Source organism: Agelaius phoeniceus, chromosome 26 (genome assembly GCF_051311805.1).
Source record: "Agelaius phoeniceus isolate bAgePho1 chromosome 26, bAgePho1.hap1, whole genome shotgun sequence".
Classification (NCBI taxonomy): domain Eukaryota; kingdom Metazoa; phylum Chordata; class Aves; order Passeriformes; family Icteridae; genus Agelaius; species Agelaius phoeniceus.
The window spans coordinates 2,132,572-2,149,757 of record NC_135290.1 but is presented as its reverse complement, the minus strand read 5'-3'; the positions used below and the strand labels follow the sequence as shown (position 1 = coordinate 2,149,757).

The 17,186-nt window shown below is 51.0% G+C and overlaps 4 protein-coding genes across 6 annotated transcripts; 2 read left to right on the top strand and 2 right to left on the bottom strand.

Annotated features, from left to right (window-relative positions):
- Positions 1-56: 56 nt before the first annotated feature.
- Positions 57-737, bottom strand: COA3 (cytochrome c oxidase assembly factor 3). The gene is made up of 2 exons (XM_077190777.1): positions 496-737; positions 57-415 (listed from the first exon to the last, which is right to left on the bottom strand). The coding sequence occupies exons 1-2, from the start codon at positions 692-694 to the stop codon at positions 303-305; spliced, it is 312 nt and encodes a 103-aa protein (XP_077046892.1). The 5' UTR covers positions 695-737; the 3' UTR covers positions 57-302.
- On the top strand, positions 694-6,344 carry CNTD1 (cyclin N-terminal domain containing 1). 2 transcript variants are annotated; one of them, XM_054649612.2, is made up of 7 exons: positions 694-1,195; positions 1,280-1,355; positions 2,064-2,223; positions 2,639-2,801; positions 3,821-3,965; positions 4,374-4,435; positions 5,256-6,344. In XM_054649612.2, the coding sequence occupies exons 1-7, from the start codon at positions 1,024-1,026 to the stop codon at positions 5,528-5,530; spliced, it is 1,053 nt and encodes a 350-aa protein (XP_054505587.2). In that variant the 5' UTR covers positions 694-1,023; the 3' UTR covers positions 5,531-6,344. The 2 variants fall into 2 exon arrangements, with proteins under 2 accessions (XP_054505587.2, XP_054505588.2); XM_054649613.2 differs by having other exon boundaries at positions 4,374-4,470; positions 5,256-5,541.
- BECN1 (beclin 1) lies at positions 6,219-11,050 on the bottom strand. Of its 2 annotated transcripts, XM_054649607.2 has the most exons (11): positions 10,702-11,050; positions 10,554-10,621; positions 10,417-10,475; positions 9,964-10,054; positions 9,566-9,702; positions 8,580-8,774; positions 8,241-8,387; positions 7,627-7,776; positions 7,476-7,536; positions 6,879-7,021; positions 6,219-6,607 (listed from the first exon to the last, which is right to left on the bottom strand). In XM_054649607.2, exons 1-11 carry the CDS (start codon positions 11,048-11,050, stop codon positions 6,439-6,441), a joined length of 1,569 nt encoding a protein of 522 aa, XP_054505582.2. In that variant the 3' UTR covers positions 6,219-6,438. The 2 variants fall into 2 exon arrangements, with proteins under 2 accessions (XP_054505582.2, XP_054505579.2); XM_054649604.2 differs by having other exon boundaries at positions 10,417-10,621.
- Positions 11,033-15,707, top strand: PSME3 (proteasome activator subunit 3). The gene is made up of 11 exons (XM_054649636.2): positions 11,033-11,142; positions 11,679-11,711; positions 12,016-12,078; positions 12,484-12,588; positions 12,872-12,920; positions 13,502-13,614; positions 14,086-14,154; positions 14,365-14,432; positions 14,767-14,821; positions 14,994-15,080; positions 15,495-15,707. Exons 1-11 carry the CDS (start codon positions 11,101-11,103, stop codon positions 15,573-15,575), a joined length of 765 nt encoding a protein of 254 aa, XP_054505611.1. The 5' UTR covers positions 11,033-11,100; the 3' UTR covers positions 15,576-15,707.
- Positions 15,708-17,186: the final 1,479 nt, after the last annotated feature.

The window sequence follows — 17,186 nt, the reverse complement described above, 5'->3', positions numbered from 1 at the left end:
AAAGCAGAAAAACCCCCCTCAGGCGGGCTCAGCCCAAGAGATCCGTGACAACGGGCGCTGGGCAGTCTCCAGTGAGAGAATTTATTGTGGGGAGTGGTGGCTCCCGGGTGCCCCGTCCCTCCCGCGGGCACCGCCCCGGGGCGGGCTCTGCCCGGCCTGCGGGGAGCCCCCGGGGCCTTCTCCTGGCCAAAGCAGAGCACGGGGCAGGCCCGAACCCCTCAGGCGCATCTGCCTCGAGGCCCGTCTTGCCTGGCGCAGGCGGCAGCTCAGTCACGGGCCGGGCCGGGCCGGGCGATCCCCGCTCAGCTTGCGGTGCCCTCGGCCCGCGCCCGGGCCCGCGCCCGCGCCGCCTCCGCCTCCTGCTCCAGCTCATCCAGGAACCGCTCCTGCGACACCGAGTAGAAGGTGTAACCGTCTGCGGAGGGAGTTAAGGAAAAGCAGCGGGCGCGGCCCCGGAGCCCCCCGGCCCCACCGTTCCGCGGCCCCGGAGGATACAGATGCCAAACGTCACCGCGCCGATGCCGAGCGCCAGCAGCACGTTGCGGCTGCGGAGCCGGCGCTGCAGGGCGCGCTGGCGCTGGGCGTACTCCACCTGCGCCATGAGGCGGCGCTGCTCGGGGCTGAGCCCCGGCTCCCGGGCCGGGTCGATGCGCCGCGCGAAGGCCGCCTCACCCGGCTCCCTCGGCGCCGCCATCTTGCCCCGATGTCCCCGCGCGGAGATGTGACCTCACATCCGGCGGGTCTCGCTGGCCAATCGGAGCGCCCAAGCGGCGCGTGGCGTCGAGTGGGCGGTGCCGGTCGTGGCATAGGCGGGTGCTGATTGGCGGAGCGGGGTCACGTGATGGGAAACGCCCGGGGCCTGAACCGGGCCGGGGCCTGAACCGGGCCCTGTCCAAAGCCCGGTCCGACCCGGCCCGGTGCCGCCCCCGAGCGGCCGGGAGGAGGCGGAGGAGCCCCGTGCCGGTCTCTCCCCGTAGGACCGGTGCAATCGCTGCCATAACGGCCTCGGACCTGCCCCGCTCCATGGGGACTCAGGTGCCCCTGGGAGGCCGGGGCCGTGACTCAGGGCCCGTGTTCAGTGGGGTTGCTCCTGAAATTATCGAGGACACCCTGATCCACTTGGCCAAGGAGAACGAGCAGTACCTGAGCGAGCTGCCCGAGCAGGCTGGGTGTTTCAAAGAGACGCGGATCGTGGGTGAGGCTCAGCACAGCAGCTCCCGGGGCAGCTGTACACCGAGCTTCGGGAGCCTGCAATGAGTGCTTGCTGTGCTTTTTGCAGAATTTATATTCCTTTTGTCTGAAAAATGGCACTTGGACCAGTCCACACGGTACCAGGCAGTGGAGTTACTTGAACGGTAATGAGAGTCCTAAACACTCAGCACATTTCCCATCGCCTGATGGGGTTTTACTGCCCAGCCCTGTTTCACTCTGTCCCAAAACCACAGAGGATTAATGAGCTTTGTCTCCTCATTCATTTAATCTGAATTATTACTTCTACATATACTCCTATATATACATACATACATACATATTCATACACATACGTAATAAATAGATGTATATAAAAATACATGCATAATATATATATAATATTAGATGTATACACATATATATGTATATATAATATATATTATGTATGTATATATACACAGACAATATATATAATATGTACTATATATTATATACTGTATATTGTATACAATATTATATATTGTATACAATATACATTATATACAATATAATGTATATAATATAGTATATAATATATATTATAATGTATATAATAGATATATATCTATAAATATATATTATATATATTATTTATATAATAATGTATAATATATATAATATTGTATGTTGTATATATTATATATATACAATATATATTATATATACACGTATATATATATACATGTATATATTATATATATAAAAATATATATCTATATACACATATATATGTATATATTATATATATTATATATATACATGCATGTAGAATTGCCTTTGTTCCTTTTCCTCAGCAGCCAGAACCATTCTCTGAGCAATTGTGGCTTTTGTAGGTTCATGATCAAGCAGGTAGAGCAGATGTGTGATGACAGAGGGAGCACACAAGGCCAGAGGAGCAGCTGGAGCTCTGTCAGGGATCAGATCACCAACACCTTTGTCCTGAGACTCGTGTCCTGTGTTCAGCTTGCCAGCAAACTCTCTCTGCACTACAGTGTAAGCCAGCTCAGCCTGTCCTTGCTTTAGGACCATGGTTAAATCTGCAGTGTATTAATCTCTCTTAAAAATAGATTTCCTTTTTGGAAGTCAGTAGTGATAATGAGATGCCAAGGACACCACATTCCCTTTAGGGCAGGTGAATTGCTGCTCACCCAGTAACAATTTGCTGGGAAGTGTTCCCAGTTCTGGGGTGGGAGGGGGGAAAAAGCAGGAAAACCTCAGCCCTGTGGTTGTCAAAAATTGTGTGTCCACACCTGCCTGGGGATGGTTTGTTGAGTTGAAACCTGTGGGGAAGGTCAGAGCTGGATTTCCCATGCCAGCTCAGACTGGTGCTCAGCAGGAGCAGAGAGGTGACAGCACTTTGTTCCTACCTTACTGCCTGGAAGACATTTTGTCTCTTTTTCTTCTTCAGAGAGTGACCAGTGACACAGCTTTAACATTTCTGCAATCCATAAAATATTCCTACACTAAACAGGAATTGCTGGAGTCAGAGCTTGCTGTTTTAAACACTCTGCACTTCCACATCAATGTGTCAACCCCCTTGGCCTATGTGGAATTGCTCCTGGAGGTTCTAGGTGAGAGTATCAGCCAGGGAGAATGGGAAGGAAGTTTTTTAGTAGGGTCATAGAGCTGTTGCTGCTCTGAAATGTCTCATATTACAGATTTTTTTGCACGTGGAACTGTTCAGATTGTCCAGATCTTCACTTTTTAGATGAGAACTTTTTCCTTTGTAGAATGTTGTTGGACAGAGAGCCATGACTCATTCAGTAAAATATTAAGAGTTTAAAGCCCCCAAATGTGGTGCCAGGCCACATTTTCTACAATCACTCACCATTTCCTTGGCCCAGTGTGGAAACCCAGGGCACTGGGAATATTTCTCTGTCTGCTCTGGGGTGTCCTGACCCTCAGGGGAGCACTGACTTTGACCCTCATCCATGGAGAAAGTTTCCCAGACTTCAAGATAGACTGGAATCCACAAAAGTGTGAAACAGATTATAGAGAGCAGTGTAGGTGTATCACTTGGTGAGAAATTGAGATTTTGGGATTTTTAGTGTGCTGTGGATGGAAGCAAGATGGAGGGCACAGGGTGTCATCCTGGGTTTCTTCTTCATGCTGCTTCTTCCTTCTTCTCCATGGGTTTGTGTGGCATTTTGTAATTGGGCAGAAAAGTCCACATTGGGATCAGTTATTGGGTTAAAAGGGAAAATAATCTAGGTGCCAGCTCTTAATTGGATAGTTTAGCCTTAAAAGACCTTGGAACAAGAGACTGTTGGCCATTTTGTGCCTTCTGATGAAAGACTGCAGAACTCACAGCAGTGAGACTGTTTTACTGATCAGAAATAATAAACACCTGAGTCTGAACATGAATTACTGTCTCAAGTGCCTTCAGTCCTGACCCAGAGAAACCAAGACCTGGTACCACCACAGCCCAGTTCTGCCAGCCTGAATTTCAGAGTGAAATTACATTGAGGCTGAGGGATCCTGTGGCACTCAGAGACAGGGGCAGTTGTCCTCAGAATTCCCTCTCCCTTATGGTACCTAAGACTCAATGTAGCGACCCAAAACGTGGCCCTGATGGTGTGATCTCTGCCAGGATACAATGGCTGCTTGCTTCCTGCCAAACCCTTACACCAGCTGTGTGTGCAGCTGCTGGACCTCTGCTACCTGACCAGAGAGACCATCTATGACACCCTGCTGAAGATTGCCATTGAGAACTCCACACCAAGCAAACTGCAGATGTAAGACCTGACAATGACTTAAAATAACCCTTTGAAATGAAAACCCTTGAAAAAGCTAATAAATAGCAGGATATGCTGCTAGGTATGCTATTTTAGGGCATAGCATATGCTGCTATTTATGCCATTTTGGGGCATTTCTCATTGTGCCATTTAAAAAAATCATTTGTGGGGACATTCATCATTGTTTCTAAATACACCAGTTCAAAGCAACATGCTTTTCCACACCTGCTTCAAGGGCAAGGAAAATGTTTCATTTGGTTAAAATCCAGCCTTGCACTGTCAGTTCCAGTGGTTTATTCAGGCTGGCCTAAATAAACCAACATGTCCTGGGCACTGGCAGCTGCAACAGCAGGTGCTTTTGAACTGTGAAGCAACGTTTTACACCTGAACACACTTTTCTTCCTTCAGAGCCAAGTTTTTAACAGTGAAGGAAGATTTCATGCTCCTGGCTGTTGGAGTCATCAGTACAGGTGTGTTCATCCTGAGCCCCGGGCGCTGGGAGCAGGTACAGTCACTGCTGAAGGCGTTGGCTCCACAGGAACACGGTGCCAAGGTGGTTTATCTGTGGTGGTTCCAGCACAGCAAAACACAGTGCCAAGGTGGTTTATCTGTGGTGGCTCCAGCACAGCAACTGGGGCTGCACTGGGAGGGGACACCTCTGTCTTTTAGCACAAAGCATTTGGTGGGTTTCTGTCAGAGCTGTGTGCTGGCACTGGTGTTTGATGTGTTGCTTTTTGAGTTAGGTTTTATGAGCTCTTAGAGAAACTCGTTACACTTCAGATAGTTTAGCTACTTTGAATGGTGTCAAATTAGCAGGATGGCTTTTGAGGTAGTGTTGGAAACAGAAAAAGGTTCAATAAAAGGCAAAATAACAAAGCTCTTACAGAGAAAAACTGAGTTAGGGGGAAGAGGTTCTTGCTCCTGCTAAAACACCCCACAAAAGCAATTATTTCCTTTGTTCTCTTCCTTTCCTAGTGAATTACCTAGGCTGGCCCTGTTGGCCTCTGTCCAGTTGGACAGCCCCAGGTCTGAGGTGAAGTCCCAAAGGTTTTATGAGGTGTCTTTTGTACCAAATTGGGAGAGAAACTTCTGGGCTTTTTGCCTTTTTAAGCAGACAAGGAATAATTTTGTCACTCCTTCAACAGGGGGCACATTCCTACAAGTGTCCTCACCTTTAGTGCTTCACAGCCAGAACAAAACCCCACAGGCAATGCCTCACTGGCAGATAGAGCAGTTACTCTTGTCAGTCTGTAAACTCACAGATTTAGGTGATCTTTTCTTTTTTTCCAGGCTGTGGAGCATTTAAACTGCATCACTGGCATCACTCCCCAGAGCATCCTGGAGTTCTCCTACGCCGTGGTGAGGCGCATCGTTGGCAGCACCACCCCCAAGCAGCACCGTGCCACCAAATCTCCTCAGGACAGAATTCCTCTTCAGAAATAGAACCATCCTGTCCATCCAGTCACTGGCCCAGCAGCAGGAGCTGTCACACTGCTGACAACTGTCCCTGCTCTGTGTCACTGCCCAGCACAGCTCAGGGTTACCTGAATTCTGTCATGTGTTAATTAGCAAAGCTCGTCCTGCTGGGCATCACTGTCATGCTCTGGAAGGAGGCTCAACAGCACCACAGTGTTTAGAAATGCTCTAAAAGCTTTATTGTAAAAGCTGCATCTTTTAAGTTTTGAATCTAAGCTCCCTTTAATCAGAGATCCCTCAGAGTGGCTGTGTTTGAAAGGTGCTGCCATGGCTGGTGGGACCAGCTCTCACAAATGGGGCTGCTGTCTCCTCCTGCTGCTTTTGTAAAACCCCTGTCCCAGCTGCCTGGCATTGTCCCCTCTGTGCCAGCACTGTGACTGTCACCACAGCAGTGCCCAGCCTGGCTGTCCCTGCCAATGCCAGGGGTCTGTGCTGTGCCAGGCACTGCTGGCTGGAAACACCTGGAATAATTTCATTGTTTCCTCAGCACTGCCCTGTGCAGGAACAGCCTGCAGGATGGATTACAGTGCTGTAATGGTATCAGACCTTTCCAAGTGCAGTAGCACAAAGAAGTGCTGATATGACTTAGAAAATACTTTATTTTAAACTCTTTAATGACCAGGAAGAGTTCTGGCAGTTTTCCCACATTATTCCCTGTGTTTGTAATGTCCTGCTTTTCCAACCTTGCATTAGCTGTAACAGAGCAGCATCAAACTGATGCTCATTTGACAATGATTTATGTGCATGGCCATAAACCCCAAATATAACAGTTTAGAATCCTTTTAATAGCTGGGTTTTATTCTGTTCAACTCAAGGATACAATTTTGCATATTGCTTTTCTACAAACTACTTGTAATAATGGCATTGTAAATAAAGTGTCTTGTGGATTTTTGGTATTGTAAACATTTTGTACTGGTTAATATTAAGAGACATCTTCATTTGCCTTTCTCCAACACAATGCAGACACTCCATGGCTGCCAGGCCAAGTTCTGATCAGTTACTTGTTGTAGAATTGGGATGAGACCCAGGCCAGGCCCCATTTCAGGTTAGTTAACATGAATTTTAGTGCTTTTGTCCACTGCTCTTCAGAGTTAAATTGTGTTTTAATTGAGTAAGAGCCACCACTGCCACCTGTGTCTTCGATCTTTCCTTTCTCCACGTCCATCCTGTATCACACACAAGCTTTAATTAGTGTATTCCTACCACAAGCATTGAGCCTCAGAATGACACCAAGTGCTACATATTAAAGCTGACAGTAACACTATCCTGTTTTTAAAGGGATTTGAGCAAGCCTCAGGACTCCACCCAAGGGGCTGGCTTGAAGTTTCAATCAAACACATCATAAAGAATTGCAGATGATTTCTGAAAAATCAGGGCTGAAACAATGCTAGGAAGAGCACACAGGGCTGAGTTTGACAGTTTTGTGGCAACACTCACCTGTAAGGCAAACAAAACCGAGTTTCACCTTTCTCCACCTCCTCTTTGAACTGCTGCACACAGTCCAGGAATGCCACCATGGCGTGATCAAACTTATTGTCCCAGAAGAACCTCAAGCCTCCAGAGCAGTACAGGGGAAGCTCCTGGAAAAGAGATTTGTATCAGGAACACCAAGCACTTGTTTTTGATAGGGTCACTGCAGCTTTTTAACCTCATGTGAGGCTTACATTTGTCATGGGATGCTGAGAAATGGCTTGTGGCACAGGGCAGGTGTGACTTGGTTTTGTGCAAGTGCCTACCATGTGCAGGTATATTTTCCTGACTTCTACCAACCCCAAATCATGCCATTTGCCTGCCAATCACCCCAAAACATGCCTCTGCCTATTCAACAGTTCTGTCAGTTTTAACACTGCTGGCTGGCAGCACCAGTGGCTTCATGAAGGATGTGAGATGTCACCATGCTGGAGGAGCTGGGGCAGCCACAGCTTTCCTGGACTCCAAATCCACAGAGACCAAGCTTTGTTTCCTGCATCCCTAGTGTGACCAGGGCTCTGGCACTCAAGATCAATGTCCCATGGTTTGCATGGGATCCCTTACCTTGGATTTGTCTGTGAGGGACTCCAAATAGGAATGGTTACCGTAGGGGACAAGGCGGTATCTGAAAAAAAGGAGACAGAATTCACAGGCACCTGAGTCTGCCTGCCTTCCTCTGGGTCATAAATGACCTGTGTGTGGTATTTGCAGGTACCTCTGGAACTTCAGGCCCATTTTGTTGGCCAGGGCATGCAGCAGGAGCACAGTCTGCCCCCAGGCAGCGTTGATCTCGTTCCACTCCACAGGAACGCTGGGGAGGCGGCCAAGCCTGAAGTTATTTATTGTGCCAAACTGCCCACTGTGCCTGTGATAAGAAGAATTATAAATAAATGTGCTAGGCTGGGAAAAGCTCATGGCCTGATAACCAAATAGGGGCTGTGTCCCAAGAGCACAGCACACACAGTGCCAGCCAAGCACAAGGTTTGGGGCTATTCTTAACAAGTGTATGTAAACACCAAACACTTGTCTCTTTTTCATAAAAACACAACAAAATCCCCCAGCCAGCCCCTCCAAGCTGCCTGCTCTGTGAACCCTAATGCCAGTGTCACTGCTGGATGGCACAGGGTTCCCAAAGTGTTTCTGGGACTGGTGAAGGAGCCATTTCCCAGTCCCACAGCCTGGCTGCCACTCCTGACAGCTGGCACTCATTGCCTTGCTGGGAGGTAACTGTGAGCTGGCTTGTACCTTTCCTATCAAATGCAGTGACTTAAAAACCTTCACACTGCAGATTCCAAGAAAATGGATATAATGTGCCCATGTCCACATTACCAGATGTGAAAGGTAGCATTGAACACGTTGGTTTTCTTTAGTTTATCCAGCTGCATCTGGGCATAGCGCATTTGGTTGTCCACACTTTTCAGCTCATCATCCAGCTCCAGCTGCTGCCTCTTGAACTCACAGTATTCCTTCTGGTACCTTTGAGCACAAACAAGACAAGAAGTGCTGAGTGCTGGCTTCTACCTCAGAGTGACAGCTCTGCAGGCCAGTTTGGTCTCACTTTCCTTCTGCACAGAGCGAGCCCCTGGCATTTGGGCACATTTACAGGTTTCTCATGTCACCATTTCCATGTTTCTCATTTATTTTTTGCCTCCAAGCCCTGCCACTCACTGAGCCTCCTCCTGCTCCAGCCGCTCTGCCTCTGCCCTGACTTTCTCAAAGTCCTCAGCCACAATCTTGCGGTTCTTCTCCACATCCTCCAGCTCCTGGATCAGCCGCTCTTCCTCCAGTGCCAGCTCCTTCAGCTCTGCCTGCAGCTTCTCTTTATCATCCTCATTCATCTGCTCCAGTATCTCCAGGCATCTCCTAGAGGAGAACAACAGGATTGCCAGAACAGGTATCCTGGGAAGTCCTGCACTGGCAGCCCCTGCAGCTCTTGTCAATCCTGAGCTCTCCATGAGACATAAACTTTAAGGAATTTAGAGATTTTAGAGGAACTAAGATTTTAGTTAGAGATAAGCTTTATTTGAGTTAATTAAAATTAATGGGTAGGCCTTGACGAAGCTAAGAGTTAGTAGTTAACTAATAATTGATTGCTTGGCAACACAATGTTTGGTTAGCTGGGTTTATAATGAAGAATATAGAAACTGATAAATGGCTTTTGGGAACATAAGACAATCGTGGCCTCCTCTGTTCTGAAACCAATTGAGGACAGGGTATGGGAGTTCTACCAAGGGTTCAGTTATCATATTTGCATTGAAAAGGTAGAAAGGTCAGAACGAGGAAGACTTCATTTACTTCCTCATTTTGGGACCCCCGACCCATTCCAAGGAACAAACTCTGTATGCTTAATAGCTTTTGAACTAATTACCATATGAAGTGGGGAGTGGGATGTACCAAAGTTATGAATATGCATTTGTATTTTGGATATTCAATACTTGTATAGATAAAAGGACTCTGTAATCACCTGTAAATTGTGGTGTGTATTTGGGAGCTATCCCACAATAAACATACACTTTCTAACTCTAAACTGTTAGAGAGTTTTTGTCCATCACAGTTGGATATCAGTACTAGATCAATATCCATATTTTTTAATAAATCATCCACACTGATTGTGCCTCAAGCCACAGCAGCTCTGTCATCTCTGCATCACTCACTTGTAGTTCTGGCACTCGTTCTCTGTGATGTTGAGCTGTGTGTCCAGCTGGTCCAGCAGAGTGTCTGTGCACTCCTCACACAGTGGGTGATCCACATCTGTCTGCCCAGACATGATGTCAAAGAGGTCGCCAGTGACCTGGAGGAAGGGCTCACATCAGTGCAAGTGAAACCACAGGCAGCTGCCTGCTGCTTCTCAGCAGCTTCAGTTAGCAGGAATCTTCTCTGCAGGTCAAATATTGATTAAAAGAATCTATCTCTGCTCAACTACTCACCAACCAAGCCTCTGTAAGGCTGGTAAATGCTATGGGAAACTTGGCAGTTTAGTTTTGCAGAGCATCAGGAAAAACTGAAGCTCTGTTCCAAAGGATCTGAGTTTGCCAGCTCATGACCCACTTGCCTTCAGTCTCCTGCTGAGGTTTTCCATGGTGCCACCATCCGAGGCCTCTCCGATCAGCGTGAAACTGTTGGCACTTTCTGTTGACATCATTCTTGGAAAGAACATTACTGACATGAGTGCTAAGTGCTGAGGGGAGGCAGCTCCAGCGCCAGACCACAATCTGGGGATGACTCAGGGAAAAAGGGAGAGCAGGAGGCTGGGGAAACCCGTGTTTTGGGGGCTCTGTCAGGTTTGCTGACCCACAGTGCCCCAAGGACTGTGCAGTTCTGTGTGAAAAGGAGCCCGAGGGCCACGGGGATCCCGCAGGGGAAGCTCTGGGGGCTCACACGAGCTATTCAGTGTGATCCAGCCGCATGGGGGGACATTTCTGAGGCGCTGCCCCAGCACAGGCTCAAGCTCGGAGGAGAGGACAGGCTCCCAGCTGGGCCGGGCCTGGCGGGACTGTGGCTGTACCTGGCAGGCGGGATGAACCTCCTGGACACGCCATCCTGCCGGTTCTCCACGAAAGCTTCCTGGAGACAAGGAAACACCGTTACCGGCAGGCCCGGGGGAGCTGCTGCCGCCGAGCCCCGCCGCCGGACCCGCCGTACCTCCGTGAGGGCGCTCTCCTCTTCGTGCAGGTCCCCGGGCCTGGCCGGGGCGGCGCTCACCAGCGGGGCTGTGGGAGAGACGGCGTCAGCCAGGCCCGGGCCTAGGCCCGAACCCCGGCCGCCCACCCAACCCCACGGCGCCCGGTACCGGTGAGCTCCTGGATGGTGAGGCGGTCGAGCACCTTGAAGGAGGTGTCGAGCTTGAGCGGCTGGCAGCAGCGCTGGCACACGAAGCTGACGTGCGCCGTGCCGCCGGTGCCGGTGCCGCCCGCCCGCGCTGCCTCCATCGCGCCGCCCGCGCGCGCCCCGCCATCGCCGCGCGCCGGACGTGACGCAGGCGGGGGCGCGGTCCCGGCGCCGCCATTTTCGGTGTCCCCGCCCCGGGCGGCGCTGGAGCGGCCGGGAGCCGGCGGCGCGTGCGCGCGCGCGCGCGGTGGGGGCCGGTCACGCGGGCGGCGGGCGCGCGCGGCATTGGCGGGCGCGCGGCGTGAGGTCATTTCCGGTGTGGGCCCCGGGGAAGCGGAGCGGCCCCGAGACCGGACCCGCCATGGCCTCGCTGCTCAAGGTGGACCCGGAGGTGAAGCTCAAGGTGCGCCCGGCCCCGCCGCTCGCCCCGCCCCGCCTGGCCTCGCCCGGCCCCGCTCCGGCCCCTCTCGGTGGCCGCCTCCGCTCCGCCGGCCCGCACCGAGCTCTGCTGGCGCCGGCCCGGGGCGGGGCGGGCTTGGGGCCGCCCCACGGTGCCTCCCGGCCGTTCCAACCCGGCCGCCGAGCGCGGCCCGCCCGCCCCGACGGGACCCCGGTGTCTCCACCCCCGCCCGGCCCTGCAGCGCCGGGGGGCGGGGATGCGGCCGGGGCTGGGCTGCGGCCGCCCCCGAGCCGGGCCCGTGTGCCCCGGGGGGCGGCCTGGAGGATCGGAGGATCTTCCCTCCCGGTTTCCAGCTCCCCGCAGCGCCCGGGGTCGGGGCAGGCGGACGGAGCCGCTCCGGGCAGCCCCCGCTCGGTGTTGGCGGGCTCCTCCCGGTCCCCCGGGAGAGCGGGAGCTGAGCCGGGAGGGTCATGCGGGGCTCAGCGCGGCCTCCCCGGCTGTTCAGAGCCACCCTGACGTGTCCCTGTTTCGTTCTGTAGGTTGACTCCTTCAGGGAGCGGATCACGAGTGAGGTGAGTGCCACGGGCTGAGCAGGAATGGGTTTTTTTGGCCTTATCTTTCTGACACACTCAGCCGTGGGTTGGGCCTGCCCTGGAAGCTCAGCAGCACCCAACTGATGCCCTCCTCACTGCTGTGAGCCTCCTGAACCCCGTGGCTTTCTTCTCACCTGCGCTTTGTTTGGTGTTGGCAGCAGGAAGCACTGGGTTCTCTTTGTTTCCTGCTTGTGCACAGATGATTTCCCTGCTGTTCTTGCCTGCTGGTGGGAGCCACGTGGCCTTCTTGCACATCACTGTTTGTTCTTTCTTTCTCTCTTAGGCTGAAGACCTCGTAGCAAACTTTTTTCCAAAGAAGCTGTTAGAACTCGATGGATTCCTTAAGGTAGGGTGTGCCTTGTATCCTTTCCCACTTGCAGCCACATTTTGAAAGTGCTGTGGCAGGTCTCTCCAGGGCTGTTTTCTGAGCATCTCACCTTGCTGCAGGGACACAAGGCAGCAGCTGCAGTGCTCTTGGCTCTGGAGGGGTGCTGTCTTGTGCAGTTTGCTTTCTGTGATCTCTCACATTTATTTTTCTCCCCACTGGGCTGTCCCTGGCAGTGTTGGGCTCTCACAGGGACATCATGGCCTGGACTCATGGGTAGGGGGTCTACAGTCTATTTCCAGGCTTTTTATCTTCATTCATGCTAATTTTGGACAAAAAGGAGGCCTGAATCTTTTCTCTTGTTGTGTTTGTTGTGGCAGAATTTGTTAGCTCGTGATCAAGTAACAAATCTGCTTTATTTTGCAGGAACCCATCCTGAATATTCATGATCTGACTCAGATCCATTCGGACATGAACCTCCCAGTGCCTGACCCAATTCTTCTCACCAACAGCCATGATGGACTGGATGGGGTAAGGTTTCTCTCCTGGCTGTGATCCCAGCTCCTGTTCAAACTGCATGGTTTGCTCTCTGCTGGAGTGGGATATTCTTATTTAACACCAGGTCTTGGCTCAGGGGCTGTTAGAGATTGATCTCTCAAGCCTGGAGCTAACACTGCTCTGCAGCTCTTCCTAGGATTTAAGGAAGAGTGCTCAGAAACCAGGGCTCTAAGTTTTTCTTTTTATTTTTTTTTTCCTTTACAATATTTCTACCGCTTACAACTAGTTTGTGACTGAAACATTTTGTATATTTTAGCCAAATATGAAAAAGAGGAAGCTGGAAGACCACGAAGAGACCTTTCAGGGTAAGACTCCCCAAGTCCCTTGTATTGCTGCCTGCCCCCTGAACTGCTGCACTGAGCCTTGGAGATGCAAATTGTGCAAGCCCCACTTGCCCTGCCCTGACAGCAGCTGCTGCTCATGCAGGCCACAGCCTGACTTACAGATGTTTTGATGTGGAGGAGTCAGGTTCCAGCTCTTAGAAGCATAATTAGTACTTCTCTGATAGACATAAGTAGTGCTTGGCTGGATCCTGGCCTGCTGACAGAGGCTGCTGAACTCCTGGTGGCTCTGTGCAGTTCCTCTCTTTGTCTGAAAGAACATTCCAGGCTTTGCATTAAGCTGAGACAGAAACTTCTTGTGCACCAGGAAAACCCTTTGTGCTCAGCATCCTCGAGCTCTTCAGGCTCATCCTGCTCTGTGTTCTCTCCTTTCCTCCCCTTGTGGTCACTGCTTGTCCCATGTCCCTTTCCCCTTCCCTGCAGGTGGCCCCAGCCTGGCTCAGCCTCTTTCTGGCCTTGGTGGGAGCTGAGTGAGGCCCCTTGGTCCAGCCCTGGTGCAGCTGCTGCTGTGAATCCCTGACCCTGAGGGTTTGTCTCTGCCACAGGTACCAAAGTGTTTGTGATGCCCAATGGGATGCTGAAGAGCAACCAGCAGCTGGTGGACATCATTGAGAAAGTGAAACCAGAGATCAGGCTGCTCATTGAGAAGTGCAATACGGTGAGCCTGGAGCAGGGGGAGGCAGAGGGGTGGTTTTACTCCTGCAGAGGTGGAGCTGTGGGAGGAGCAGGTCCCTCTGTGCTGCAGATGAGGAAAGGCAGGGCTTTGTCCTGTCTGGCAGCTGAAACCCTTGGGGAGCTCTGTGGTTCACCTGAAGGAGAAGGATGTCTGTTATCAGCCTCATGAGGCTTTGCCTTGCCCTTCCTTTGCCCTGGCACAGACTCCTGCCAGGAGCTCCTGTGGCATGGTGAGGAGAGCTTTCCATGGGAAGCTGGGCCTGTGCTGGCTTGCATGGCATCCCAGCCATGTGGGAAATGATCTTGGAAGTGTTAGAGGGGCATAAGGGACCTGCAGCAGTTGATCATGAGCTCTGTTGCAAAGGCAGGGTCCTGGGAGCTTTTGCTGGCGTTCCTGAGAGAAATCCTTGTGCAGATGTTGGCATTGGTCAGTGCTGTGATCTCTCCACTGCAGGTCAAAATGTGGGTGCAGCTTCTCATTCCCAGGATAGAGGATGGGAACAACTTTGGTGTTTCTATTCAGGTAAGGCACTGCTGTGTTCTCCAGGGGCTTGGATCTCTGGGCTTCCTCTGAATCCTTCAGTTCATGATATCCAGCAGCTGCAGTCATGGGATTGGCTTAGATTTCAAAACCCAAACCTGCACTTGATGTGGTGCTGCTGAGACAGTGCTTCCTGAGCCCTGAAGGCCAGCTGCAGCCTACTGGAGGTAACTTTCCTTGTCTCCCCTGCAGGAAGAAACAGTTGCTGAGCTTCGGACTGTGGAGAGTGAGGCAGCATCTTACCTGGACCAGATTTCTAGGTGGGCATGCAAGAGCAGACTTCTGTTTTGGCATCTCCTTGGAAGAGGAAAATTTTTTGGGAAAGGTCCTCCAGCTGTTGTGCAAGGCAGCTTGGACCTGAAAATAATCCTGGTGCTGTTTATCTGAGCTTTAATCTCTCTCTTTCCCTGCCAGATACTCTATCACAAGAGCAAAGCTGGTTTCCAAAATAGCTTTATTGGGATCTTTTTTGGGATCTCCTTAGAAGAGCAATGTTTTTGGGAAGGGTTCTCCAGCTGTTGTTAGAGGGCAGCTTGGACCTGAATATAATCCTGGTTATTTATCTGAGCTTTAATCTCTCTCTTTCCCTGCCAGATACTATATCACAAGAGCAAAGTTGGTTTCCAAAATAGCCAAGTACCCTCATGTGGTAAGTCAGCGGGGACGTGCAGATTTCCATGTTGGTGCTGGGACTCTGAGCTGCTTTGTGACTGTCCTGTCTGGGCTGAGGGTGCTGGGGGAAGAGGAGGGGATCCTGTGAGGATTGAGCTGAGGCTGGGGTGCTTTGTGGGAGCCTGGGCTGAGCTGTGTGTGCCCCACAGGAGGATTATCGCCGCACCGTGACGGAGATCGACGAGAAGGAGTACATTAGTCTGCGCCTCATCATTTCAGAGCTGAGAAATCAATATGTGAGTGAAAGCACACAGTCACACTGTGCTCCTGCTGCTGCTCCTCTCCCCTTTCCCCCTGAGCCTGCCTGCTTCCCACTCTGCCTCCAGTGAAGTGTTTCTCCACCATCTCTCAGAAATGCAGATGTTTCCAGCAGTGCTCACAGGGCCATAGTGCAAAATATTTGTGCCCCCTCTGTGAGAATCTGATCCTCAGCTCTTCATACAGTACAAGGCAATCCTAGGGTTTGTGAATGAATGTTTTTGGTATTCTGTATACTGGCTTCTGTAAGGTCTGGCTGAAGGAAGGCCTTACCTTAACCAGGGGTGTGGTTGCACACAAGGGTTGAGGGTGGTGCTGCTGTGGTAACCAGTGCTTATGGTGCAAGCTGGATGGCTGGCTCCCTGTCTGAGTCCTGTTCTTCCTTTTTGCAGGTCACTTTGCATGACATGATCCTTAAAAACATCGAGAAGATCAAGAGGCCTCGGAGCAGCAATGCTGAGACCCTCTATTAAGTGTCAACGTTTGAACTTGAGAACTGTTCAGTCAACTAAAGACCGTCATTGCCTTGGTTTGTTACGTGACTATCGAGATGGGAAACTGGCTGGAAATAGTATTGCATTCTTAGTTAAACTCTAAAGAAATTCTTGCCTAGTTTTGTGATTGGTTTTGTTCAGGTCTCAGGAGCTCTCCCTCTTCCTCTAGTCACTGGTAGTAGAGGCCATGCTGCATTGGCCGCCCCAGAGGCTGCTGCAGCCAGGCAGGGACATTCCTTCATGCCTTGCTTCCTACCTGAGTGGGAACAACACTATAGACCAAGCCCTTGTCCTGTCCCATCTCTTGTCTGGTGGCTGCACTGGGGTCTCTGGAGCAGGGCAGACAGCCCAGCACAAGGGCAGCCTGGCAGTGCCACAGCAGGGAAGCTCTGTCCCCACTGCTGGCTGTGGCCAGGCCCCTCTGCCACCAGCTCTGCACTGACCAGGGACCCTGCCCCTTGGCAGCTGTGCTCTGGTGCCACTGAGCCATCTGCACTCCCTTTCAGCCTGCCCCACAGGGCTCTGCCTCACCACTCCTGTCTGGATCAGTGTAGAGCATGAGGCAAATGCTTGGAACTAGAGCTGGTGCTGTCCTGGCTGTCATGAGCTCAGGTGGCTTCTGCCATTTGACTAGAGCCACTTTCTTGGCTAAAACCAATGTTCCTTCACATACATCCCAGTTGCCCCTTCAGCATGGGCTGCTTTTGCCTGGGCTGAGGGAAGGGAGGGGCTGGAGATCTGATGCTAAAGTCCTAAAGTATCTCTCTGCATGTGATCAGACTGAGTCCCCCTGTCCCTGGCAGCGCTTCCTGGTGCCTGGGCAGAGCAGGCTGGCTGCCACAGCTGGTGCTTGACGGTGAGGGTGGCTGATACCCACCTGGCACCTTGCAGACCTTGCAGTCTTTCCCCTGCAAAGGGCACACTCCTGTGCCTCGTGACTCCTCCAAGCTGCCAGAACATTTCGTGGTCCATTACAAACCCCCTTGGGAATGACTGGTTGTACTGCGTCGGTTTTTGTGTGTGGCAAGTGGGCCCATAACGCTGCAGGCTTCAAAATTTTCTTATTTATAGTATTTCTACTTAAGTCCCTTAATCAGGGAACGTTAAATCATTTGTTTCAGGAACCTTGCTGTTTCCCAGGTCTCGCTGTTACACCTGTATATTCTTATTGTGCAGTAGCCTTAAGAGTTGTGTTAATCTCATTGTAACAACAGTGACAAATGGAATGAACTTTCTTCCCTTATTTTTTTTACTTTGTTTTTAGGTTTGTTTTTTTTTTCTTTTTTTTTTTTCTCTGCTTCCACATCTAAGAGCCATGTTGTCTCTTGCTGGTTTCCCAGGGATTTGCCCAGAGTGTGGGGGGCTGCTGGCCCTTGCTATAGACTCTTCTGTTGTTGTTTGTAGTTAAGTCAACTCTTAGTCTTCCCGCTAATAAATATTCAGTAACAAACCAACTGCGTTGAGCTGCTGTCTGGGAGCAGCACTTCCCCTTGTGTTTCTTTGTATTGATTCCTTTCAATTTGTTCAGCTTTCTTTGCCAGATGAACCTATGTAAACTTTTACCATGTCAAGAAATTAAAATGAGGTACT